The sequence below is a fragment of the Cryptotermes secundus genome, unplaced genomic scaffold (genome assembly GCF_002891405.2).
Source record: "Cryptotermes secundus unplaced genomic scaffold, Csec_1.0 scaffold355, whole genome shotgun sequence".
NCBI classification, from domain to species: Eukaryota; Metazoa; Arthropoda; class Insecta; order Blattodea; family Kalotermitidae; genus Cryptotermes; species Cryptotermes secundus.
In genome coordinates, this window is record NW_019737088.1 from 455,380 (window position 1) to 481,772 (window position 26,393).

The 26,393-nt window shown below is 43.4% G+C and overlaps 1 protein-coding gene and 1 long non-coding RNA gene across 2 annotated transcripts in view; one reads left to right on the forward strand and one right to left on the reverse strand.

Moving 5' to 3' along the window:
• The window catches only part of LOC111870084 (iroquois-class homeodomain protein IRX-3), a 162,537-nt gene that overhangs the window by 59,877 nt on the left and 76,267 nt on the right, over nucleotides 1-26,393 (reverse strand). The window contains exon 3 of the mRNA XM_023862067.2: nucleotides 10,551-10,663. Coding sequence (XP_023717835.1) covers nucleotides 10,551-10,663 — 113 coding nt within the window. The remainder of the gene's footprint in view (nucleotides 1-10,550; nucleotides 10,664-26,393) is intronic.
• Nucleotides 1-26,393, forward strand: part of LOC111870085 — a 192,813-nt gene that overhangs the window by 55,708 nt on the left and 110,712 nt on the right. The gene's annotated exons all lie outside the window — the stretch shown is intronic.

Below are 26,393 nucleotides of genomic sequence, written 5' to 3' on the forward strand. Positions count from 1 at the left end.
TATACTGTACTTCTTTTGGACTTNTCAACAGTCACACTGGACGGAACTGTTTTATCATTTGTAATATTGTTAGTGTGACGGACCAGAATGAAACAAATCAAAAAAAGGATACAGTCCTTCTACAAATTTAATATTTGGGTCTATACTAACCATCTCCTGAGAGTATGCAACAGCAAGACATGGACTACGTTGTCAGAGACTGGAAAGAAGCGCTACGACTTGTTAAAACATACTTTTGAGGAGACAACAGTGAATATAATGCAGAGAGTCGAGTGGATCTGAAAGATTGCTTTGATTCATGGGTAAAGAGAGTGAAAAGCGATGAGCATGGAACGTCGTCATAAAATATTCTTCCTCTGAAAGTTGGAAAATGAGACCAGACACTTCTTTTTTTCATGCTACAGCATTTCATATGAGGCGGGATAGCGTAGTCTGTATAGCGATTGGCTACAGGCTGGACGGCCGAAGGGTCGGAGTTAAAAGAGTCCCGTTAGGATAAAGACTTTCCTTTTCTCTACGCCGTCCAGACCGGCTCTGAGGTCCACCCAACCTCCTATTAAATGGGTACCGGGGGATCTTTCTCCGGGGGTAAAGCAGCCAGGGCGCGAAGCTGACCACTCACCTCTAACTAGTGCTGAGTTCAAGAAAATGTGGATCTCTATATCCACTGCCCCACACGCCTTCATACCGTACCTTCATACCTGAGCATGAGGCAATCTGCCACCAAATTCATGCTGTCGGTGAAGATAGTTCTCTGAATGCGACCCACTAGTTGCTAACTATTACTTTAATGGATAGAAATAAATGAAATGTGCCTTATTTCAGCTACATGGCAACAGCAAAGAGTTCGGTCATGAGAGGCATTTCTGGGTGCGTGAACCCTCTTGACGGGGTGGCAGTGAAAGCACATGTGGTACCACGGTGAGTGACAAGGGTAGATTTGTCTCTCAGTGTGACAGGATGGCGGGAGGGTGAAGCCTTTCCACTGTAGGATACTTCAGTATGACGTATTGCGTTTTAATTACGTTTTAAAGAGACCGGGAGGGGCGAGTTTGTACCGTATCTGTTCATTTCTTTGTCCTCTGTAAGGCGAGAAATGAAAGAGCAATATTTTCCTCATTAATTCGCGATCACATATGTTGCTAATCATTTTCACGTCCCATTCCCTCATTTTGCTTTATGGGAGACTAATGTCTCCAGTTATGCCTCTCTTGGAGTGTTAGGTCCACTCACGTTCACGCACAAGAGATGCTCGACTCCTACCGCAGGGCGGGAGAAACGCTGAGACGTTCGAACCACAGCATTTCAGTCCTCACCGCTGTATTATGCAGGATACGTGTTCATTTGCTGAAGAATGGTGATGCCTTACGAACTTGGCTCGGAATTCCTTCATAATGTGAAGCGTATACCCATCGCCAAGCAAGACTCGATAAATAACCAGCAACAAATATGGAATCAACAATAGAGTACATCCATTACTAGGCAACGCCCGCAATAAATGCATGCAACTACAGATGTCGCAAGAGGTTTTCTATGTGGGTTCGCATATTTTTCTTTCACTGGCTCTACAGCCCCCTTGGACCCTTATCTCTAATTTTCAGTTTCATGATCATTTTACAGACGTTAGAACTCCTTGGTCGAGTGACCAACTCGTCGCAAGGCCTCTACCTAAACACAGGACAACAAAAACACATACCAAATATTCATGCCTTGTGTGGGATTCGAACCCACGATCCCGGCTTCCGAGCGAGCGAAGACATTACATGCCCTAGACCGCTAGGCTACCGTGATCGGCACAGTTTCACATACTCCATCGCTAAGCAACGACTCAATAAGCGCGTTCCAGCAAATACGCAACAATAGAGGACGTCCATTGCCTACAATAGAGGACGTCCATTGCTAGGCAATGGACATGTTTTCTATCGTGTTTGCCCCGAGGCAACAGTGAGTGACCCTGGCTCCAAGAGTTCACGTGGTCACGAGTCCCGCGGGAGTGGGACCTGAGAATGACTGCGCTGGTGAGGACCAGTAGCAGTTGTAAACTACAGACCCATCCTCTTCTCAGAGACGATGTTATATGACGACTATGAAAAATATTAAGTTGGGAAAAAAACTACTGGTCGTCTCAAAGAGGCTTGTCGCCAAGACGAACTGACTGGCGGTGGCCCGCCGGCCCATAAAGTGACTCTGACTCTGACTTGAAGATTTCACATGAGTCCAGGGACAGAAGTAGACAGACGAGTCGTAGGTTAGAATGTAGCGAGTTCTCGGCAGTCAAGGAAGAAGGGTTCGGCTGAAGACTGATTGAGAGTTCTTGTAACTGATTGTGATTACGAGTGATTGTACAAGTAGTGAGCAATGAATCCAATTACCAATCCAAACCCCGTCTTAGTAGTCACGCCCATAAATCGTGACAATGTTAACAAAGACCCCTCTTAAATGTATCTGCGCTGTTATAGATAAGGCATAGTTATCCTCGTGCTTAATTAACTAAGCACAGTACCATTAGGACGTACGGGTGAGTGAGCGGACCTATAACTACTATTCTTAACCTCCGCACTAGACGGAGGTGAGTGGTCAGCTTTGAGCTCCTGCCGCTTTGTCTTTGGAGAAGCAGCCTGGTTCGGTGGGTCTCAGTGTCTGTCACTCTACCGAATCCACTGCGCACTGAGTTGACACCGACCGTATCTTAAAACCGACGTTTCGGAACGAAGTACGGGAGAATATCTATTAGGGAAAGACAAAACACTCCGCTGAAAGTTCGCTGTTAGCGTGCATATCGATTTTGTGGTCCATATACTTGTATGCACAAAACTTGTCCCATTATCGTGTATGTAAGAAAAAATTACCTGACATAAACATGATTAATTGGCATTGTTTCCCCCCCCCCCAAAATGATATCACCATCACTACCCAACTTCTTTTAAATTAGAATATTTTCCATTTTTCAACATGAAGCAAAAACGTTGCCTAACTTTCAAGATTACGAAAGCAAGGCTTTAAAGATTTAATACTCGTATTTTCATTTTCTCATGAAGTTTTACGAGACAAAACGTGCCCTTCTTCGGTCTACACATGAGAAAAATTTCCGTAGTCGCATATTCGAAAATTTGCGATAAACAAATTTATACAGCATCTATTACGTAATCCGGTCAGACATGTAATTTAATAGATCGTTTCGCTTCTGTCTAGTTACCTCCCTAACGTTAAGGAATGTTCTCATAAAGCAAGGGCAAATTAATATTTCCATTCATCCCTGTGACAGACCGTGGAGGCCCATAGAGTTGTGAGACATCGGGGCACCCACATTTTCTAGACAATAGGCTCACAGATGACGGTGAGGCTGCCAGCCTTACGCGCCGGCGCGCTTTACCTCCCAGGAAGATTCCTGGTACTCATTTCTGTTAGAGGCCAAGTCGACCCCAGCGCCACAGTGCGGATCGAAGGTTTAGGCCAATTCAAAAAAACAATGCACTCACCGGGAATCGAACCCGCGACCTTCCGGCCTGTAGCATAGTGCCCCAAATATTCCCATTCACTGCACAAGCAACTCCGCCTCCTCCGCTGGTTACGTTAACCTCATTTTTCAGAATTTTTAAATCCGTTTATTTTCCGGCGCACAAACTCTACGGAGTCATACTGTGCAAACGCGCGACTGATCATGTATGTTCGCCTTCATACCCATGTACCTCTGTTCCCCATGAGGAACATTTTGTACGGAGATCTGATGAACTTCTAATTGAGAAGAGTTTCTAATTAACCGATGTGAAAGGAGATTGAATTACTCTGGCAACAAAGATGTAATAACAAAGTCATATCACGTCTCAGTGAAAATCCGTCAAGTGCTTTGGAAGCTCCAACCATAAGAATGGATAAACAGACAAGAACTACACGTTAAACGTTCATTTTGTGCTCTTTGTTTAAAGAGTGTACGATCATATCTCGGATAAAAAAGAAAAGAGCCGGAAAGGGCAATAAATTGTTACTGTGATCTTGCGATTTTTATCATTTCTCAGTAAACAAAGAATAATCGCTTTGCCTTTACTGCATTCGCTGTAAGCGCCTTCGTCAGCGGTGATCTCTTCAGCCATTAACAAACTGCATGGGCCGTTCGAGAAGAATTCTTTATTCCACCCGTAGCCATGTTATTACATCATATAAAATGTCGATAGAAGGGACATTAATGACATTGGCCTCATCGCTGTTCTGCTGGTAATATACACTATGCAGATGTTGGCTGTGTTACCGACGTTTCGGAGGAGCACACTGCTTCCAACTTCAGGATCAACACTACAAATGAAGGCAATATATACCTCTGGAACTTCGGCAACACTGCACACATAAACACGGTGCAAGGACCCACCACAAACAGAATCAATATCAGGAACAGACCTTAACAGACGTTTCTTCCGTTGACGTGACTGAGAAGGCCACTCACTGTCTGAACACCTGCATTAAACAGAGGAAGTTGGTCTTATATGGCTCTGAATGCCTTCACACAATACAAAGCCACTGACACCTTCTTTTGAGGAGTTAAATATTCATTTAAGCACCACTGGCTGCAATGCTCTTTCATTCAGTCAAACACTGTTTCTATCAGTACGTCTTCGAAAGTGTTGGTAAAGACTGATTGGTAGTTATGTAAAGCGGTTCTTCTCCTGCAAAGATTATACTGTATAGAGTTAATCTGGAAGTAGACGCGTATGGGCTATTTGAAGGCATCATTCAAAACTTCATTTGGCGTGAGTGATGAAAACCTCATGACAGATATTGTAGCGTGTAGAGCCGCTGCTATGCAACGACCGCGAGATGAGCCGTTTCTGGGCAATGGCTCGGTAAACACGTTCTCGCAGCAACAGAAGAGATGACTGGCCCATATTTAAATCACTGTTTGCCATTTTAATATTTTTTTCTCTGACTGACTTAGCAATAATATTATGCCGATCACAGTGGCCGCGCTTTATAAGACATGAACCGTCTTAGCCCGCTCAAACACTGGGATCGTGGGATCGAATTCCACTCGAAGCATAGATGTCTGTGTGCATTTATTCTGTGTTTGTGATGTTTTGTGTGTAGGTACCGGCCTTACGACGGGCTGATCCTCCGTCCAAGAAGTCCTACAGACTGTGTATAGGATTAAGAAACTGAAAAACGCCCAAGGTCCAACAGAAGGACTGTACAGCTACCGATAGACTCAGCAATACTACTTTTTCAACACAGTACACGTCCGGAAGAAAATTAATTAAAATTGAAATAATGGGACCTGTCTTATGACTGAAAATGTATTTCTTTCGTATTTAAAATTAGCAGGGATGTATTGTGATCAGTAAGCTTTCATTATGAGTTTAAAAATGAGAGAAGTATATATATACCTCTAAATAATTGTGGTAACAAGGTTTGTTATAATTTCAATATTTTAACAAGTTCTGTTTAAAACTTTATTGTTAGTCTCTTCTGATTCAACTGGCTGGTGTCGTTTATGCTTTTTGGGGTTGTTACAACTGACTGAACATCTGACTCACTTGTAACACGATTTATTACAAGAAATGACAATATCTGTTGCTTCCGATCGCTGGTCTCTTTAGAAGCTGTGAGTTCAAGGCATTTAGCTGGAAATGAAACAACTTTTGTTGTAAAACGCGGTAATATCAAACAAAAGCTGGCTGAAAACGGTGGGTTAAGTACGGCACGCCTTTCTATCGTTTAGGTTTTGTCCCCGAAGCAAGCGGCACTAGGCGGCGGGCTGTGGTAACAATACATTGGTCGCTCCCGCATCCTGTAGTCCTCTGCAGCTCGTTTATTATTTAGCGGCCGGAGGATCTCCGATAATGTGCAGTTCCAGACCGCGAAGAGTGCATCCGCTCTACTGTAGCCGAGGGTCTTTCCCCTGGCGGGGAATGTCCAGGCGTTGTTATTTACTGCCGCGCTGTCTCTCCTTTACGTAATTCTGTAAGCAGTTCCTCCAGTGACACTGCTCCACTGCAAAGGCAAATGTCTAAGTGATTTCCTAATATCCAGACTTCGGTCTTCCTCAGCATAGTTCAGGGACTGTAGGCGATTTACAAGTAGGGAACGGCCCAACTGTGTAAGTCACTGGCTATTTAACAGAATTATCTGCCTATCTCACAAATGAAGTGTGAATCCAAGGCGGTGATTGAGTGCTTGCCTTCTGGGATGTAGATAAGTGTCAACGTTTCGAATGGATCTTCTATATCATTATTCACGGCAGACGATGGAATGAGTAGTTCCTCTGAAACTTCTGTGCCTATCTACAAGATCACTAGGCACCACCGTCCCAGAAGCGAGTTATCTGCTTGCCTAAATGTGCCCGTCTACCCATTCAACCATACACCGCCCTATCTAACCACTCAACTACTCAGAAACTAAAAAATGAAACAACCCCATAATGATCTCCGTCTCTTAGCACTTAACTTTATATGTGAATTTGGTACAGAGGGTCTTCCTTGTGCAGCTGATAGTTGGTCATCTGGATGTGGCTTTGCTTTCGTGAAATCTAAAAGCATACTATCGTATTCATCTAAATTCGCCACTGTACCCTACTTTTAGCCAGCTGAATGCACTCTACACCTTCAAGCACACTTTTGCAACATCTCCCTGAATGTTTTATTCACAAATGTCTCTAAAAGACTTCTTGGAGTTTGCTGACAGAATGTTTGTATGTATTTGCCGTATATTTCGTATATTCGGCCGTCTTCCGTTACGTTACTCAAAGTGTTAAGAGAACAGTGCAAATTATGAAGGACATTTACATTTTTAACGTTTCAGTCAACAGAGGAAAAGTTCAAGATCCACGAAGAAATCAGAAGACGGAGAATTGCTATGATCAAATACCAACCTGCTCGAATGTTGCAAGTTCGCTAAATGGGAGAATTAGTATTATAAATTTGGCGCGTAACAATATTTTCTCTGCGCAAGCTGAGGTTCAGTAAAATGTCTCACGGAAATTTCATGAAGTTACTTTAAAAGAGAATCACTGTCGCTGTAAATAGGCGTATGTAGGCCTACGGTTCTTTTTCTTTGATGGGAAATGAGCTTCAGTTATAACTAACATTTTAAAAATTCACTTATTGGGGGTGGAGTCCAGCTGGGACCACTCGGCACGACGGCCACTGATTGGCCTATTGTACCTGCCCTGGGTGATTATGATGGAGAATTTGGTGGAATGAAGACTGGCAGGGGAAACCGAATTACTCGGAGAAAACCCGCCCCAGCGCCACTTTATCCACCACAAATCCCACTAGACCGAACCCGGGCCGCCGCGGTGGGAAGCCAGCGACAAACCGCTTGAGCTATGGCACGGCCTCAGTTATAAGTAACTCAACTTTCACATTTACATGCGTTCACACAGCTTTACTCTTTTCAAATTAAATTCGAACTCTTGCGTTTGCTTTCAGTCAGAGCATACATACATAGTAGCTGAGAAGGCGTCAGATATTTTAAACGCTGCAAAACGGTCGTCAGATTCAGCAGGCAAATATTCGGGTAAGCCCCAAAACAGGCTACGACCACTTCCTTCTACATCGTTATTGTTTCTTCATTTCCAGTAATTTCCACATTAACGCTAGTAACATACACTAATTAGGAATAGAGTTTGTGTTGGCTGCAGTGAAAGAATTTCAGGTGGCAACATTGAAAGTTCTTCCGTTTGTTTACAATCTGTAGTGCTCGTGTAAGTGTATTACTGATTGTGTTGACTGACAGTTCGTGTGAAAGGATTCCAAAATGTGATAATTGTCCGATCGTTGGTGCGTGTTTGGCTGGCGCATTGTGACAACATTGCCACATTATTAAGTGCATCGAGGGCGAGAGTTTTTAAGGTTATGGCGGCATATACGAATCATTGGAAGACAACAAAAGCGAAGAGGAACAACTGGCGAAATTCAACACTGACAGAAAGAGATCGTTTATACGCTGAGAAAGATTATTTAGAAAAATCACAAAAGTACTGCAGTACAGGTGACAGCAGAACTCAATATATGTATTCATCTTGAAGATCCCGTTTCCAGAAAAACTGTCCGCTGTGAGCTTCACAAATCCAACATCCGCGGCGGAGGTAGGGCTGCAATGGCTAAACCTCTGATTACTGAAAGTAATGCTCAGATGCGTAAACGATGCAGTCACGGCCAAAAAAACGTGGACATCAGACAACCTGAAATGTGCGCGTGATATGGTCAGATGAGTCGACCTTCACGCCGTTCCCTACACCAGGAAGAGTTACTTGTAGCATCTGGAGAACGCCCAAGGAAGCCTGCAATTCGGAACTGCTGGTTCCAACAGTGAAACAGGGGGAGGACTTAGCATCTGGAGAACGCCCAAGGAAGGCTGCAATTCGGAACTGCTGGTTCCAACAGTGAAACAGGGGGAGGTTTTATGGTGATTTGGGCAGCAATGTCGCGGTACATTATTCCGTTGGTCCCATTACTACCCTTCGTGGCCGAATTGCTGCAAGGGAGACAGGTTGCGTAATCAGGTGCACCCCATGATGCAGACATTATTTCCGAACAGCGAAGGAGTTTTCCAACACAACAATGCTCCTATTCACAGAGCTGACACTGATTAGTCATGGTTTGAAGAGCATGTAGGTGAGCTTCAGCATTTTCCTTGGCTAGCACAATCACCAGATCTGAACATCATTAAACCACTCTAGTCAGTTTTGGAGTCTGGGGTGAGGAACAGGTTCCCACCTCCAACTTCTCTACAGCAACATGAAGCTGTTCCTTAAGAAGAGTGGTACAAAATTCCGCTAGAGACTGTTCGAAACTTGTACGATTCCATTCCAAGGACTGCGGCTGTACTGAAGGCAAAAGGTGGCCCAACACCACATTAATAAAGAAACGTGTACAGTATCTGTAGTATTTCCAGTATTTTGTCCAACACCTGTGTATCCTAAGCGGGCAGTATTTGCCATATTAATTACTAAGGTCTGCTGTAATCGTGCGCACTGGACACTCCAAAATACAGTGAACGGGATGTCGTCATCGTGAGCAAAGATAACAGTAAAACTGTGTTCTTATTACCGACAAGTTGTTCTTCCACATTTGCCTTGCATTAAATCGAAGCTCATTACTGCATGAAATCCATAAATAAAGTATAATCAGTAGACCTTTCACCGGCTCTTAAAGATTCCAGGACTGTACACATTCCCGTACAGGCCGCAAATGCCTGCCTGTCGCACATAGCACGTCTTATTCTTACATCGGTATTGGATATTTTGGGTTATTTGTGCTCTCTGTTCAATTTCGTAACGACAGAGAATCATGAAATGAAGGATTCTCAGTCATTTTCTCGCTGTAGACAAGTTACTATCTTTGAAAAGTATTCCAGTCTTTTGTAAGAATTTGAAGATAACGTGTTGTCATTGAGTAACAACAGAATATGCTAAACACTTACACTGGGAAAACTGCAGATAGAATTATTATTCACGTTTCGATTTTCGAAGGGAACTTGTTCGTTAGTTCTACACACTTGTCACAACATCGCAGAAACCTGAACTGGAACCCCGAGCAGTTCTGTGTAGGGGAGGCGCTCTGTACCGATAACAATACCACAGAGGAATGAAAATTTACAAATAGTCAGTACAGTAGCGTAGGCTTTTATACGTACTTCTCATGTGTTGGCTTTAGAAGTCGGGTAAAGCCGTATAAAGATACAACCATTATCCTGCTCCTTATGTTATGCTATGCACTCGCTTGTGCTCCGTGCTATATCGAGTCACAATCTAGTTTCTTGGGGTGGGGTGAGACTGAGTCAACTTGGTACTGCAGCAACTACTGGCCTACTGTAAAAGCCCCGGACGACAGATGATGAGTGTGGAGCAGTAGGTGGAATGAGAACTAGTAAGGGAAACTTAAATACTCGGAGAAAACCTGCCACAGTGCCACTTTGTTCACCATAAATCCCACACGACCTGACCTGTGCTCGAACCCAGGCCGCCGAGATGGGAAGCGTCTGAGCTATGGCACGGCCTAGAGTCCTATTCTAACTTCGACCTCATGCAACTAATGGAATTCGTCCTGGTTTTATGCTTACAAGCTCCATATTAAATTGATGCCTAAACAAATTGTTCTACGTGTATACCTATACCGGTGGGAACAGCAGTTTTTTATTGCTTGTGGGGTGGGACTAAGTCGCTTGTACTGCGGCCACTTCTGGCCTATTTTACCAGCCCCAGATGATAGGTGAGGGTGATTGTGGAGCAATTGGTGGAATGAAGATTGGCAGAGGAAACATAAGTATTCGGAGAAAACCTGCCCCAGCGCCACTTTGTCCACGACAAATCTCACTTGACCAGACCCGGGCCGCCGCGGTGGGAAGCCAGCGACTAACCGCTTGAGCTATGGCGCGTCCAAAACAGCAGTTTGATGTGGACACAAAATATATGAATGTGATGAGGTGCTTGCATGGGCAATTTCAGCTGATACTCGTGAAGGTGCAAAGGATAATAGGAAGTCTGTATGAGGAGTCAAGCCACTGTGTTACGAACTCAGTGTATGTGGGCACGGTAAGCAGAGTGCTGTCTCACAACTTACCCATTAAATGGATATCCAGCGAAGGCAGCGGCGTCGTAAGGGTGATAGACGGACGGGTATGGCCACGTTGCAGCGCCCGTCGCCAAATTTTCCTTCAGCTCGAGTCCTGCCGCCTGTAAACAAGCCCAAAGAATAAGTCTCTAAACAAATCGCAAACAATTCCCCAAAACAGCCATTAGAAACTAACCACAAAATCTCTGCATTCACTAAAACATTCAAGAAAACCTCTCAACAAATTGTAGGCCTAGAAGTCGCAGAAAGAAGTTTGAAGAAACGCGAAGTTCAAAAAAAAATCAGAAATAAACAACAGATTACAAAAAGTCTCAAAGAAAACAAACAACAAAACAAGTGCAAATATGATATGTATCTTGTTTAACGACAGATGTGCAGCACAGCTAAACAGTCGAAACTCGCCATCTTTTTAAGTTTTCAGTCGGACATCCTGCCATTTTATGAGCTTCAGAAATGGCTTGTTCCGTCCTCAATAAACTCTTATTTTGTCAATTCATTTGTTTACATACATCCCAAAATTCTTACAGCTCGTGAGCAGAAATGGAGATGGCTATGGCTCTTCAGAACCAGATCAAGAAGATCCCGCGAATGATCACTGGGCCTGTGTGCTATAAAGGAAATTATTACACTGGAGGATCAGGAATTCGTTCCTATATATCTCCGTCAGGAATGTGAGTTACTTCTTAAGGCACGTAAATTCCTTCTTTAAAAGGCATTCTGAAACGAAGTAGATGGCGTCTGCTGGCAATTCCAACCCCGCCCGTGAACCACGGTTCTCTAATTTTATACTAAACGGTGGAGTCTTGACTTCAGGCCCTAAATTGTAAGGATGGTGGGGTCCTTGCGATTTGGCGTAATTAAAATACTATTAAATGGAGCCCTCCTTTGGCTTCTCCTGCTAGAATTACAACGTGCCTACCTTCCGGCCGAGTCAGCGTCTGCCGATGACAGGCTAGCGACGTGTAAAAAGAATCACGTGACATGTTTTGCGTTTTTATGTCACAGAGGATCAGTTTCAGGGCCAAGCGCAATAACGGCCCTGCTGTTAGGGCCTACACGCAACATACCAATAAGACTGGTCGGTACCGGTGTACCGTATTCTTCTTCCATCCTTCAAATATACGTGTAGATGAGCCAACCTGTCTCACCCATGGAGCTGAGCCGTTATTGAGAAGCCGCCAACTCTGCAGCTACTCAAGAATTTCCCAGCATTTTACGGAACCCGAAGGTTCATTTCCGTGTCACAAGAGCCCTCCACTGGTCCCTATCCTGAGCCAGATCCATCCAGTCCATACCACCCCATTCTATCTCTCTGAGATCCATTTTAATACTGTCCACCCACCTAAGCCTTGGTCTTCCCAGTGGTCTCTTTCCTTCTGGCTTTCCCACCAATATCCTACACGCATTCCTCCTTTTCCATTCGTGCTACATGCCCTGCCCACCTCATCCTCCTTGACCTGAGCATTCTAATTATACTTGGAGAAGATACAAGTTATGAAGCTCCTGATTATGCAGTTGTCTCCATCCTCCCGCCACGTCATCTCTCTTCGGTCCAACCTGTCTCACACACCACAAAATCATTTAAAATCAGAGAAGACTTTCTGAAAGAACAAACTGTTCCAGGTCTTGCCACAAAGGGGTACACATTAAATCCAACCACCAAACTGATAATTGTACTTTCCTTACGTAATTAATCATTTTGTTGTTAGGGCCTCTCTGTATACAGACCTGTCATTCTGAACATCAGTTATAGGGTTTCTTTTTCATCAACGTCTTTCAAATTATATGTCAAAATGATCTCGGGTCAGAACAAAGTATAGGCCTAACTTATGTGTCGTCACCAGAATGCAAGATAAACTCATAATGTAGTAATAACAAATCTTTCGAATGCGAAACAAAGATCAATATTCTGAAACAGAATAAAGAGGTTCAATTCGAGGAATTCTTTCGTTGAGAATCTTTTGCCTTCCCGTCTGCTATCTGAGAAACTAAAAATTAAAATATGCAAAACTATAATTTGCCTCGTATTCTCTGTGAATGTGAAATTTTGTCATCAGCACACACTGATGAGAATGTTTGGACCTGAAAAGAGGGAATAACAAGAGTCCAGAGAAAATTCCGTAGAGAGGAACTTTACGATTTGTACGCTCCATCGTACATTATTAGAGTGATCATATAAAGCATGGGATGGGTGGTGCATGTACAGGGAGGTTCTTACCTCTGTTGACCGGTTCACGGCTCTGAGCTTCACGGCGATGGGTACACCGCCGGCTGAGAGGCGCATATGAATTTTGCCCATGAATCTATTTGCCTGTTTGTCGGTAACTTTCGGGATGAAGTAGTTACAATTCATAGATCACAGGAGGTGTTGAAAATGATGCCCCTCTCAACTGCGGATAAATTTCACCTTCGACGACAGACTGTAGAAACCTACTGCAAAAATGAACCCTTCTAGCTGGATCGCGAATTACTGTAGTTTTATAGGGTCTAAGCTTCAGCAAATGTGTTGCTGTTCCTGCACTATGCTCTGACACTCCAGTCTCTTGAGCTAGACGTTTCAGTGATTCTGTACGTGTATGTACAAGTCTGGCCCCTGTGTCATCTAACTGCTCAGTAAGCGCTCGGCGCTTATGCTTTTGTTTCTTGTCTATTAAGGGTCCCGCTGCTCTAAGTTTATTCACCAAATTTTGAATTTCTTGTCTGCTGGGAAGTCTTTCATCACGAAATTTACGTCGAAATTTTCTCTGACACTATCCAGCAGATCCGTATTCCACGTAGGCGTCATACAGATATCCACATTTCCATGAAGTGTAGTACCTCGCCATGACGGGACACACTGCTCGCTAATTGTAACAGAGAACAAGCGGCTAATTGAGCTGGTAACTTCCGCCCACTGCTGACAAATCATAAATTCCCATGCACGAACCACAGCGCTCGCCATGAAACATTAATTGCGTCAAGAGATCCACAAAATTAATATCTTCCCTTGATTCCAGGTATTACAGACTGTCAGGCATGTTGATTCATTGGCAAAATTCGTACGCGCCTCGCTGCAGGCGGTTCACCGGTCCTGAAGCTGTCAACAAAAGTAAGAACCTTCCTACAGTCTACATGATGGAACTGAAAAATACGCAGACCCTACAACATTATAAAACCGGAAGAAGAAATATTTTTGCAGATGTAATATTATTAAATTATTTCTTAGAGAAACGGGATATAAATGTCTTGGCGTATCGGACCGAGCTTCGGGCCGTGTGAGCATGGCAATGAACCTGTTTCCATAAGGGAGCCATTGGCTTCTTAAGAAGGAATGTGGTATACGGCATTCGTTACATACCCAGAACTATAGTTGCACCTATTGTTTTGTGCTGGCTCGAAATTTGGTCTGTGAATGTGATCGAAACAGGATCCTAAGTAACATGCTAAGACAGAAGCACAAACGGATTAGAGAAAATTCTACACGGGGGATATGGATGAAATAGGCAGGAAATCTGTTGCACTTGGGATAGGTGCTGAATTAATATAAAATTTGTACTGGAAACCCTGAAAGGAAGAGTCTGTTTGGGTGACGTGTAGTGGGTGTGTGCGTGAGTTATAGACGGGTTTTAAAATTTGACCATTGAATTTATTGTCACCTGATCTAATCAAGTGGAGGAACTGTTTTGGAAGAGACTGCGGACCTGTCGTCTGACAGATTACTGATGAATGAATACACTGAACTCGTAACTACAAGTGATACATTAATATTGCTGATATACACACTTCACAGTTCACTGTTACACACGCACTAGTGTCCTCGGTCTTCATTAGTCGTAACCCGGTAACGGAGTCATAACAGTTTTCCTGTCACTGCAGCACACATGAAGTCTTCTTTGCACTCTATAATTCCTGTTTTGCCATTATTCTCAACCACCTTCGAATGCATACTCTCTCAGTTCTCCGTTGCAGCTGCCAACTCCGGAACTCGACTCAGTTCTTCTCAACTGTACTCTTTCGTTATAACCGCTTTGCACGGATCGAACAGAAAACACCGTTTCTAACCAGCCCTGTTGTTATTTGTTTACAAATGGGTTCCTCTATTGTTGCATACGTATTCTTTGGCGCTGGAATGTCTGCCGATCCGTTCCTTAGAGACGGGGTGCATAGCACCTTTGTTTATTCGCCTATTGCATATATTGTATATGCTACGATAATTACCTGGATAGGTAATGCTGAAGGATATATAGGCGTGCACGGTTTCTGTGGGAAGAGTTATTGAACTTCGGGATTCACATAGCAGGGATTTATTTACCATCTGCATAACATAATCTTCCCTGTGATTCTGTATGGTTGTGAAACTCGGTCTCTGACATTAAGGGAGGAACATGGACCGAGGGTGTTTGAGAACAGGGTGGTGAGAATATTTGGACCGAAGAGAGATGAAGTTACAGGAGGTTGGAGAAAACTGCATAATGAGGAGCTTCATAACTTGTACTATTCTCCAAAATTAATGATCAAATCAAGGAGGATGCTTTGGGCAGGGTATGCAGCACGAGAGAAATGCATGTAAGATATTGGTGGGAAAGCCAGAAGGAAAGAGATCACTAGTAAGACCAAGAAGTAGGTATGTGGACAATATTAAAATCGATCTTCGAGAGATAGGATGGGATGGTATGGATTTGATTGATTTGGTTCAGGATAGGGATTAGTGGAGGGCTCTTGTGAACACGGTAATGAACCTTCGGGTTCCATAAAATGCTGGAAAGTTCTTGAGTAGCTGCGCAATTGGCGGCTTCTCAAGAAGGGTTCAGCTCCATAAGTGGTAATACGTACCAAAAAGGACGGCCCGGGTGTTATTTGTGAATACCGTCTTTTTTCAGATTCTGTTTTGACAGCTGTGGTTTATGAGTACATTCTTTTTTTCTTCTGTCAGTGGCGTATTGAGCCCATGTGTTTTGAAAGAACAATGAATGTACTGGTTATATGTATGGATATCAGCGATAAATATTGTAACATTATGTACGCTTAATTGAGTTTCTTCGAATGATTGTTCGTACTAGAATAACATTGCTTTCAACAGCAACGGAACAGGAAATGAACACTGTTCGGTATGTTAATCTTTGCTCCTGGTTATGCCCTGTTTGTATTTCCTTCGTCAAGTTATTAGCAAAGAAATATAATTCTTATGCAAAAGAATAGCATCTATTGTTATTAGTTTCAGCTGATTTGAATACAATGTCAGTAGCTTGTGCACTGCCTGTGATCGTCATAGCCAGCATAAACTCGTATTTAACGGCAACTATTAAAGCTGTGTGAAAATTGTGAAAGGCGGCGCTTCACAACTTCAGGAGTTTCGTGTGAATCGTCACAAATTTTACCCACTGTTTTCTACAAGACTACCGCAGTTTGGCTAGGCTATCATAAGTTTTGGGTAAGATGGATTCCGAAAATATTCATGGGTGCGCAGAGAACTGCTTCGGCTTTGTCTTTTTGAGCGGTATCACAAAGATGACGATGAATTTCTCAATCACACCGTACGAGTAACATGTGATGAAACTTGGGTTCCATTTGTGAACGGTGAAATCAAAGAGCAATAAAAGCAGTGGATGCACAAATATGCCGAAAAAGTTCAAAGAAACGTCCGCCAGAAAGCTCACGTAAACAGTTTCTGCGACAGGACAGGAAAGGAGTGCTGGTGGTGGAATTCATGCAACAAGGGACAATGTCAGAAGTGTATTGCGACCCACTAAAAGAATTGCGTAAGGCCAACGGGCGTGTAATGCTGTCATCCGGTGTAGTGCTCCTCCATGAAAATGCGCGTCCGCAATACAGCTGCTCGTACTCGAGAATTGCTGGAGCATTTCAGCTGGGAGTTGTTTGACCACCCTCCTTACAGCCCTGATCTCGCTCCGAGCGACTACATCTGTTACCCACCTGAAGAGCTGGTTCGGATCAGAGCGCCTCAACATTAATGAGCTGATGGAAGGTGTCAAAATGTGGCTGGGATCACAGGCGACTAACTTCTTTGACAGGGGCATACAAAAACCTTTCCCGTGATACAAGTGCCTCAATTCCAGCGATGACTACGTTGAGAAGTGACTTAAATACGTACGTATTTTTTGTACATAATTTTTTTCTCGTTTCTCTTTTGTTAACAGCTCACCGGAGGTTACTTTCCGAGCAGCCCATGTATCTATGAGAAATGTCGTGTAACGATAAATAAGCAGATCTGTATTAACAGAATCGTGGTTCGAATCTCAGCTTCATGACCGATTTCGTGGTTTTATGAAGTACCACAAGGCTAATTCTCGGGTTCGGTCTTAAAATAGGCCATAATAACATTACTCTCAATTATTTCTTACCCATAATGCATAGTCATCTCGTTCGACGCTACATAATTTTGGCCGCTGAATCGCGTTGTTTCCTTCACGCCTTCATATAATCAATTTCCAAATAATAACACTGAGAAAAATTAATTGTGGAATGCACTCACTACCGATGGAATCACTTCATTAATTTCGAAATGAGATCATGCGTTATGATAGGTTTTGTAAAATCGAGCTCTATACGGGTATGGTTGTAGCTGCATGTTATTAGTGCGGTGAATGGGAGATCCTCGCAGACAAAGAGACCGGCTAGAAAACAGAAGGCTGGAATTCGATTCCCGACAAGAACTGAATATTTCTGTTCCTTCCAGAAGGGTTCTAGCGCCCACACATCTTATCTCATTTATGGCAAGGCCCCTGCAAGAGCTGGAGTGTGAAACTGACCACTCACGCCTATCTAGTGCCCGGTTAAGATTTCTGGAAGCTTAATGTTCATGCTCCTTATATATTTTAATTCTGCTGTTCGTAGGTAAAGAAATAAATTTTGTTTTCGATAGCAGACGCGTCGATTTTCATGGATATAGTCTGCTGGCTGTGATTACAACATCCTTGTTATTAACTGCAGTCGAATGTTCGCCCATGTATAGTAATGCAGGAATATTTAGTACGAAGAGAGTATAATTATTGTTAACAAATACTTAGGGGTAGTTGAAGCTTCTCTAGACCTATTTAAATAAATAAGCTCCGAAAGAAAAAATATAAAGAAAGAAAGAGAAGGGCATTGGTCAGAAATTTCGAGACCATATAATTTCAGCTACCATCAGCGACGTTAATAGAAAGGAAGAAAATAAAAAAATGAGGCGAAGAATGGAAGGCAAACAGAACGAATCAAATATAAAAATAAAGAAACAAGCAAACAAATAATGAAGGAAAGAACAGTACAACAGAGTCAAAAGTAAAGAAGGAAGGAAGAACGGAGGAAAGAAGACGTTGAAGGGCCAAAGAAAGAAAACGAGAATAATAAAAGCGTTATAGGATTTGAGGTTCTCACAGCGGTGTTAAGAAGAGTTAGTTCTGGGCTACAACGCTATGTAGTCCGGTTGACTTTCAAAGGAGTACATGGCCTCATATCCCTGAAGATTGTAGAACTCTTGAAGAAGATGGGAAAAGTTTCCGCAGAAAACGTTGAACACTACTGCCATGTTTCTCTTCGTCTAGTATTGGCAACAGATAACACAGCTTGTAATAATTGTATTTTACTTATCATGGGCTGTCCCTAGTGCGATAAGTCCAACACAAACATGTTTGTACTAGTCTAGTTTCGTAATTCCTGACGGGAAACTTGTTCTACACTAGCGCCACAGATACAGGCGGGTACCTATGTTACTTTTCATGTCCTTTTGGTGATTAGTAACTACCGCATAGGGATAGGAGGTAAATATGACTGTATCACGTGTTGTGTAGTAAGTGGTGTCCAGACTGACAATGTGCGGTCAAAGAGTTCAGAACCTCAGACACTAGCCAAATACGGCCAGGCATTTGTGTCTACATAAGGATGAACTTGAGTGGTGTCCAAACTCTAGCAATATGTTCAGAAACTCAGACACTGTAGCTAAATCTAGCCAGGCACTTGTGTCTGCATAAGGAGGAACTTGAGTGGTGTCCAAACTCTAGCAATATGTTCAGCACCTCAGACACTGTAGCTAAATCTAGCCAGGCACTTGTGTCTGCATAAGGATGAACTTGAGTGGTGTCCAAACTCTAGCAATGTGTTCAGAACCTCAGACACTGTAGCTAAATCTAGCCAGGCACTTGTGTCTGCATAAGGATGAACTTGAGTGGTGTCCAAACTCTAGCAATATGTTCAGCACCTCAGACACTGTAGCTAAATCTAGCCAGGCACTTGTGTCTGCATAAGGATCAACTTGAGTGGTGTTAAAGTATTTAATCATACGCTGTTAGTTTACATAACCTCACAGGCCTTGACGTTCAGTTTTGCAGACACAAATGGGTTGCAAAGTGGATTGCGATACAGATATCAACTGCGGAATTTAAACTATTTTGTGTGCATTTAATTAAATATTTGCTTATCTAAAAGGTAACCCCGGTACTTCAGTTCTTACAGCTACGGGCTGAAAGGCCGAATAATGAGTGAATCGATTCCCAGCAGGTACAAAAGTACTTCCTTTTCGTCACAGCGTTCAGGTAGGCTCAGGTGTTCACCAGACTTCTACGCCAGTAGGGGGCTGGGAGCACTTTTCCTGGGTCTAAGTGGTCGAGGCATGGAGCTGACTACTAACCTCCATCTCGATTATCGAGGTTCAGAATGTGTGGAGATGTTCTTCCATTCCCCCATACCTCTTCTTGGCGCGATAACTTAAACACGTGGACAGTTATATTTTTAAAAAAGGTAAGGTTGTCCCTGTGCTTAATTAAGCACTACACCATGAAGGCGTATGGGGAGTGGATGTATAGATCCACATTTTCTTGACTTCGGCACTAGTTGGAGGTGAGTGGTCAGCTTCATGCCTCTGGAGCTTTACCTCCGAGGAAAGAGCCCTTGATACCCATTGTATATCAGGCTGGATACGCCCCAGAGCCGGTCTGAACCATATGGAGAAGACAAAGTTCTAACCCTACCGGGACCCGAACTCCGACCCCTCGGTCGTCCAGCCCGTAGGCAGTCGCTATACCGACTGCGCTACCCCGACTCGCCAAAATTACCTTTCATTTTCTAAAAAATTAAAACAAGGCAGATATGTTTTAGGCATAGATCTCAATGAGATGTAAGCCTTGTGTGTTTTTTAATATATAATCTTTGATTCTTTCGCAAGAATGCGCCTATTATCTCTGCCGTATTTGTCTCTGTAAATTACGCGAGGTGAACGGAATTTTATGAAATACGACACTGATGAGCTTCACTAACATTTGTCCATAAAGTCCAGTTACGATAAAGACTGGACATCAGTATCAGACAGTTTACATCGAGGTACGTTGCCGAGAACAACTGTTGCGTAACTCGGTCGGACAGAAACTTGTTTGGAACGAGCGTTGCAAAGGGGAATTATATGCACACTTCATGCCCGGTACACATTTTCCGCAAGTCTTCTTCTTCTCCTCTGGAGAGAATTAAACGCAACAGATTTAACGCACTGGACTTTTTTTTATTGTTGGTGGGGTGGGACTAAGTCCCTTGTACTGCGGCCACAACTATTGTACCAGCCCCAGATGACAGGTGAGGGTGATTGTGGAGCAATTGGTGGAATGAAGATTGGCAGGGGAAACCGAAGTACTGGGAGAAAACCTACCCCAGCGCCACTTTGTCCACAACAAATACCACTTGACCAGACCCGGGATCGAACCCGGGCCGCCGTTATAGGAAGCCAGAGACTAACCGCTTGAGCTATGGCGCGGCCCACGCACAAAACTTAGTCCATGATGTAAAAATTGAGGAACGACCATTTGAGCTTCATGTAAAACGAAGCTTACATTTAACCGACACGAAGGAAAATCAGTATTATCCTAGTAATAAATTTAATGGAAATCCTTTCAGTCAATGGAAAGACGCCCCTGGGTGTAGAATCCGATGGCCCTCGAAGAGGCATAAAGACTTCGTATCGTGATATTCTGGGTTACGACACACAGTATAACCTGGGATGTGGGCACAGACGTTTCGTAGGAAAATACCGTCTCCATCTGCAAGGTCTCATTAACATAGAACACCACAATACGAATATCCATCGCCCTGAACATCTCAAATCTTGTTTAAAGAATTCCTTGTTTATCTTTTTGTTAATCAAACGGGATCTGCCTGTGAGCGTCGTTCTTGCAGTCAAATTCTAGAAGTCCTTTTACTACTGTGGAGGAGATACCCGAATACTGCCAACATGAACTCCATGGGAAGCCCCCCCCCGGACCATAATGTACAGTTAACTTCGGTTATAACGAACTCTCCTTAACTGCTTAGTACTTTAAGCTGGTCAAGTAGACCCCGTCGTCTGGGACATAACGCCATATATAACATAAAATAAATAGTTAACTAAATAACTAGGGGAAACTTGCTGAAGATGGTGAGGTATGTGCTTCTTGAACCTGCCAAAAGCTCAGCATACTGAAGTGTAGAATGCATTGATCGTCGTGAAGGTGGAACTCCTTCAGTTCACTCGTCGAACTTCCCTAACTCCTCCAGCCCGTCGTTAATGCAGGTATTCCACTGGGCTTACCAAGTACAGAATGGGTTAGAAACCCGCACAAAACGAGCAACTAAACTAAAATCGATCATCAACTTCAAGTTGGCGAGGCCACTAGCCCCCGCTCTGTCAACCCCGTATCACAGAATGTCCAAAACTCATATCCGTTACATGGCTTCATCGCGTTTCTGATGGACAACAAATATTAACCGTTGTGGACAAGCCATAACATGTCATTCAGTGGTAACGCTAAACAGGGTCAAGCCCTGCTCGATATACCCTACTCCGTATATTCCTTTCTTGTTAACTCTTTCCAAGCCACTTCTATTGTATTCTAATACTGGTCCTTCACATGGGACACTTGTTTTCCGTGTTAGCATCACAATATTTAGCAGCAAGAAGTTTTAAACAAGGGATAACATTCAAACTAAAACGAAGATTTGTAATAAGGATTCGAATTATATGATAAGTTTGCGGTCTTCTGGCATGTAACGCAACGTACTCCAGTAGTTAACCGATGTTTCAGAGGAACGTACTGGCTCTGTCTTGCAGGGACGCGGGGTAAATGATGTTATGTTTGTATAAATTGTATATGACGATGGCCCCGTGCCGTCTTGTTTGGGTGCTTTGCGCTTTTTGACGTTTAATCCTTGGTTCGCCGGTCGTATTCTTGTTTGTTGTTTTATGTTAGAAAGCTTTTGCCTATCGAAGTTTTTCTTATAGCTCTAACATTAGATACATCACATCAGTAGACCCAATGAAAGTGTACCTCAACATGAAATCAGGAAACAGCACCATAAACGAAACATCACTATGCAAAAGTATTTCTTCTGTAGATTATACAAAGGTTTTCGGTAAGGCTGATCGAAATTGGTTATGGTAGAAGAAAACCAATATAGAAGTACTTCCCATGGCATTGTATAATCGCCGTAGAAAGCCCGACAGACAAACAAACAGAAAGCCCTTGGTCCCCGTGTTTAAGAATCAGAATGATGGTGAGTCTACATACGAGGAACATTCATAGAATTCTTAGTTACTAGCCGCCACTGTGGGCACAGCAGCCGGCTTGCCATGCTTCATGACACTGCTCTTTTGAATCAACTGTCATGGGTATCCTGTAAGGGGTGTCCATCTTGATGATTAGTTGATACTGGATCATACATCTGAGCTGTGAATTGGATTCGCTCCGCAGAGGCACGCGTCTCCAAACCGACATGTGTGTTTAGTGACTACTGGAAGAGATATGAAGAACCCGTTCTTAGGTGTCACTGAAATTAACGGTTCATAACATTTATACGACTGAATTCCTTCGAAATGAACAGCCCAACAAAAAACCAGTTCGTGTCTCACAAGAAATAATCCGTCTCGCCTGCAAGGATCATAACATTATATTAAGGACTGTATTAAGGATTTAATTTGCAGGGACAGCCCTGAAGGTGCAACTTCTTGTTGTGTTCGTTGCCTGTTGGTGTGATACGTTGTCAATTTCTTTATAACTGATATTTTTACGACAGTTGCAGCTACTGCTCTCTGTATTCGCAACGCAATTCACTGCCCTGAAAATGGAGGCGATATGTTCCTCCGAAACGTCGGTTAAAACCAAGAATACACGGCGCCAGATCCCAGAAGACGACTTCTTTCAATGCTTGATTTTGTCACGACATATTTGTTTCTCTTTGATAACTTGGTATTTCGTCATTCCGACATTTCGTGGTTTCTTGGGTTATTTGCCGAGTTTTATTGTGGGGTAGAGCAGTTCTGTTGTGTCTGAGGTCTACGAGTATATTCTGTGTCACGTGGTGCTGACAGCAACTGCTCACGCTGGGTCCTCGTTCGCGGATTTTCTTTTTTCTTCTACCCTGAAGATGGAGGCGATACGTTCCTCCTAAACGTCGGTTAACACAATATCTACACGGCACCACATCCCAGAAGACGGCTTTCTTCAATAATAATAATAATAATAATAATAATAATAATAATAAATTTCCACCAACAGTTCTGGGTTAGACGTTATCATTGTTGGATTAGGTCCGTGTTGGTTTAACACATTTCCTCCAGATAAATTTTGTGATATTTGCCCTTTCCTCAACATAATTTCCATTTTATCATTCATAATAATTTTACCATTCGAAGCTACGTAGATCATAACCAATGCAGTTGTGCTGGAGCAGGTTCAACGTTATTCCAGGGGCAACCCGTTAGAATTCCAACACAGTTACCGGAAATATGAATGAGGTTTTCTGCTACTTTCCTTGGCTTCTGCAGGTAAATTTCGCGATAGTACTTTTACATTTTCTGCTACCACTTCCTTCCAAACCCTTACCTACTTAACCATCGGTAAGGATCGACTTCCGTCACATTTGACGTTCTATAATCTCTGCTTTTAAAACAGGGCTGTTAAACTATGAACCAGTTATCTTACGCAGTGATAAAGCGTCGTTAAATAAATTAGCATACACACATTTCGATAAGTAGCGACTATGAACCAATTATTTTACGCAGTGATAAAGCGTCATTAAATAAATTAGCATATACACATTTCGATGAGGAGCTGGAATAGCGTAGTCTGTATAGCGACTGGCTACGGGCTGGAAGACCGAGGGGTCGGAGTTCGAGTCCCAATAGAGTCAAGGAATTTCTCTTCTCCACGTCGTCCAGGCCGGCTCTGGGGCCCACCCAGCCTCCTGTCCAATGGGTACCGGGGGTTCTTTCCCAGGTGTAAAGCGGTCGGGGCGTGAAGCTGACCACTCGCTTCAAGCTAGTGCCGAGGTAAAGAAAATACTGAACTATATATCCATTCCCCCATACGCCTTCATGGCCACAGGGACATCTTTTTAATTTTTATATTTCGATGAGTAGCGACCTCCACCAAAGTTCTTAATGATCAGTCATTAAATATTAAGTTATTTGTTACCATATAGTTTCAGCAGTTGATGTTGCTGATTTTCGTTGTATCTGAACTTAATATAGGCACAACACGGGGTGAACTCTCAACGTCGCATTCCGACTGCTTTGTTCGTGAGGCGAGAGCGCTGGACACCAATTGGATAGAGTTCGCTGACAAATCGGCTTATGGAGTTGGTAAATTGTAGTTAAGAGAAGGTGAAGTTAAAGTTGTCCCTTTACTTAGCCAATTAAGCCATACGCCATGAAGGCGTACAGGTCCACATTTTCTTGACCTCGGCACTAGTTGGAGGTGAGTTGTGAGCTTCACGCCTCGGCCTCTTTACCCCCTGGAAAGTTCCCGGTATCCATTCGACAGGAGGCTGGGTGGGCCCCAGAGCCCAGTCAATTATGACAACTCACAATCCATGGCTAAGACTCGCTCCATTCCTTGCTGGACTACGAGTGTCTTCACTTCTGCCGTGACTGACTTGGTTCTGATTTACGAATCGGTCACATCTTCAGCTTCCGCTGTCAGCTGGCTAGTACTCCGCAGCTGAACACTCAACTCTCTTACGAAGGCCGGACGACGGTTCTCTGGTGAATGAACTGAACTCACTCTTTTATAACTCTGGGGCGAATCGATTATAAGTCATCATGTATTATAGTTCCTCAGTTGCTCTAATTTCTTTCGTTTAACCGTTGCCGCAGGAACGTGCTTACCGAACCGTTGCCCAGCAATGGATTATTCAGCGGCTATCCTTTGCAGCGGGAACATGTTCACCGAACCGTTTCCTAGCAATGGACTTCCGCTCTGACTCCACTATTCCGGCTTTCAGGCGTCATGTCACAGTATTTTCAACAAAGTGCATTACTGGTTTCCGAGTTTTTAACACAAATTGGGCACGGAACAGTTGGTAAGAGAAATATTGATCTTGTAAAGCCCATTCCAGCAAAGCAATAAAAGGGGGAAAGTAGGGGTGTTTATGGAGATGATATCTCCCAGAGTTCCGTGTCGAGGTCAAAACTGTGGGTCGGCAGATGGGGGGGGAGTGAGTCTGACTTGATAATCCTTCAGTACACGGACGCGTGGACATTTTTACGTGTAGATCTCAGACAACAATACAGACATTCAAACAGAATCATTTACTCATAGCTAACCGTGCAACCAGGTGAGAGCCGAACATTTCAGTCAATAAAGTGGCTTGCAGCCCGACAACAGCACGGATCCTACCATTTGCAATCAAGTTAAAGACGTCTTTGGGGTCCACCCAGCCTTCTATCCAATGAGTATCGGGGAGTTCTTTCTCCAGAGTTAAAGCGAGTATATCCTGAAGCTGACCACACACATCCAGAGTGTCGAAAGATAATTATGTAATGTTTGGAGCTTAACTTTCACTTCTGTGAACGTCTTTATGGCGTGATGCTTAGGCAGCATAATTAAGTCCTGCCTTTTTTGTGAGAAGGCTGGTATGAGGTAGCCTGTTTGTACGGGATGAAATGTTGACTACAGAGAGGAGAGAGTGCGGCGTTACTACTGCGTACTGAGAGTTCAGTTTGTTCGGGAAACAACTCTTCACGTACTCGTACATATTGGTAATAACATTTTGTTCATAATCATTTTACTTTAAACAGTCATCAATAAAACTTCCCGTATCTGTCATACCATATCTACAGCAGGTCTGGTACATACGAACACCGAAGAACAAGCAAAGAGACGTGCATTTATGCTAGAAAATTATAAAAATATTCGGAGGCAGACTGTATTAATTTGGTGTCATGCACAGTACTTCAGGGCGTTTCATTAAGTTCCACTAGTGTCGCTGGTGCCACAAGTGCGCGCGGCCGCCATGTTGTTGTTATTGCTGGTGGGAAATACAGGCAATGCACATGCGTAAGTGGCCGGGATCGAGTCCTTGGCAAGTGTAATGAAAACCGGTTTGTTAGAGTGGGATTTAAGGCACATCAGTGTCGATTCCTCTTTGCGTGTACAAAATGTCAGCTGCTTCTAAGTTTATCATGGCGGAGCGACATGCTGATATGGCAATAAGCGTAACATAACCCGGTTCCTTTCCTTGGTCTCTAAACCTTCGTGACTTGTTAAAAATTCTTGTATAATACTACAAATAATAAGAGAAAGTAACACTCAGCTTTCAATAGGAGAGCAGATACTTCAACAAACAAGGCACACAAATACGCCTATGTAGTTAGATAGTTATTGGAGAGGGTGGGTTTCCCCATGCACTGAGACCTGTATTGGTCCATTGTGCTTCCCTCTATGATTTCTACCAGTCTCTATATCCTACCGGTACTGGTGCTTGCCATCAGTCCCGCCCAGCCAGCGAGACCGGCTCTACTAGCTGAGAGGTATCTATATTGCTTCCCCCATCTACCAGAGGTATTAGAGACTGCTGTTGGGCGGGAAACGTCCGTTAATTTGGCTCAGTGACCTC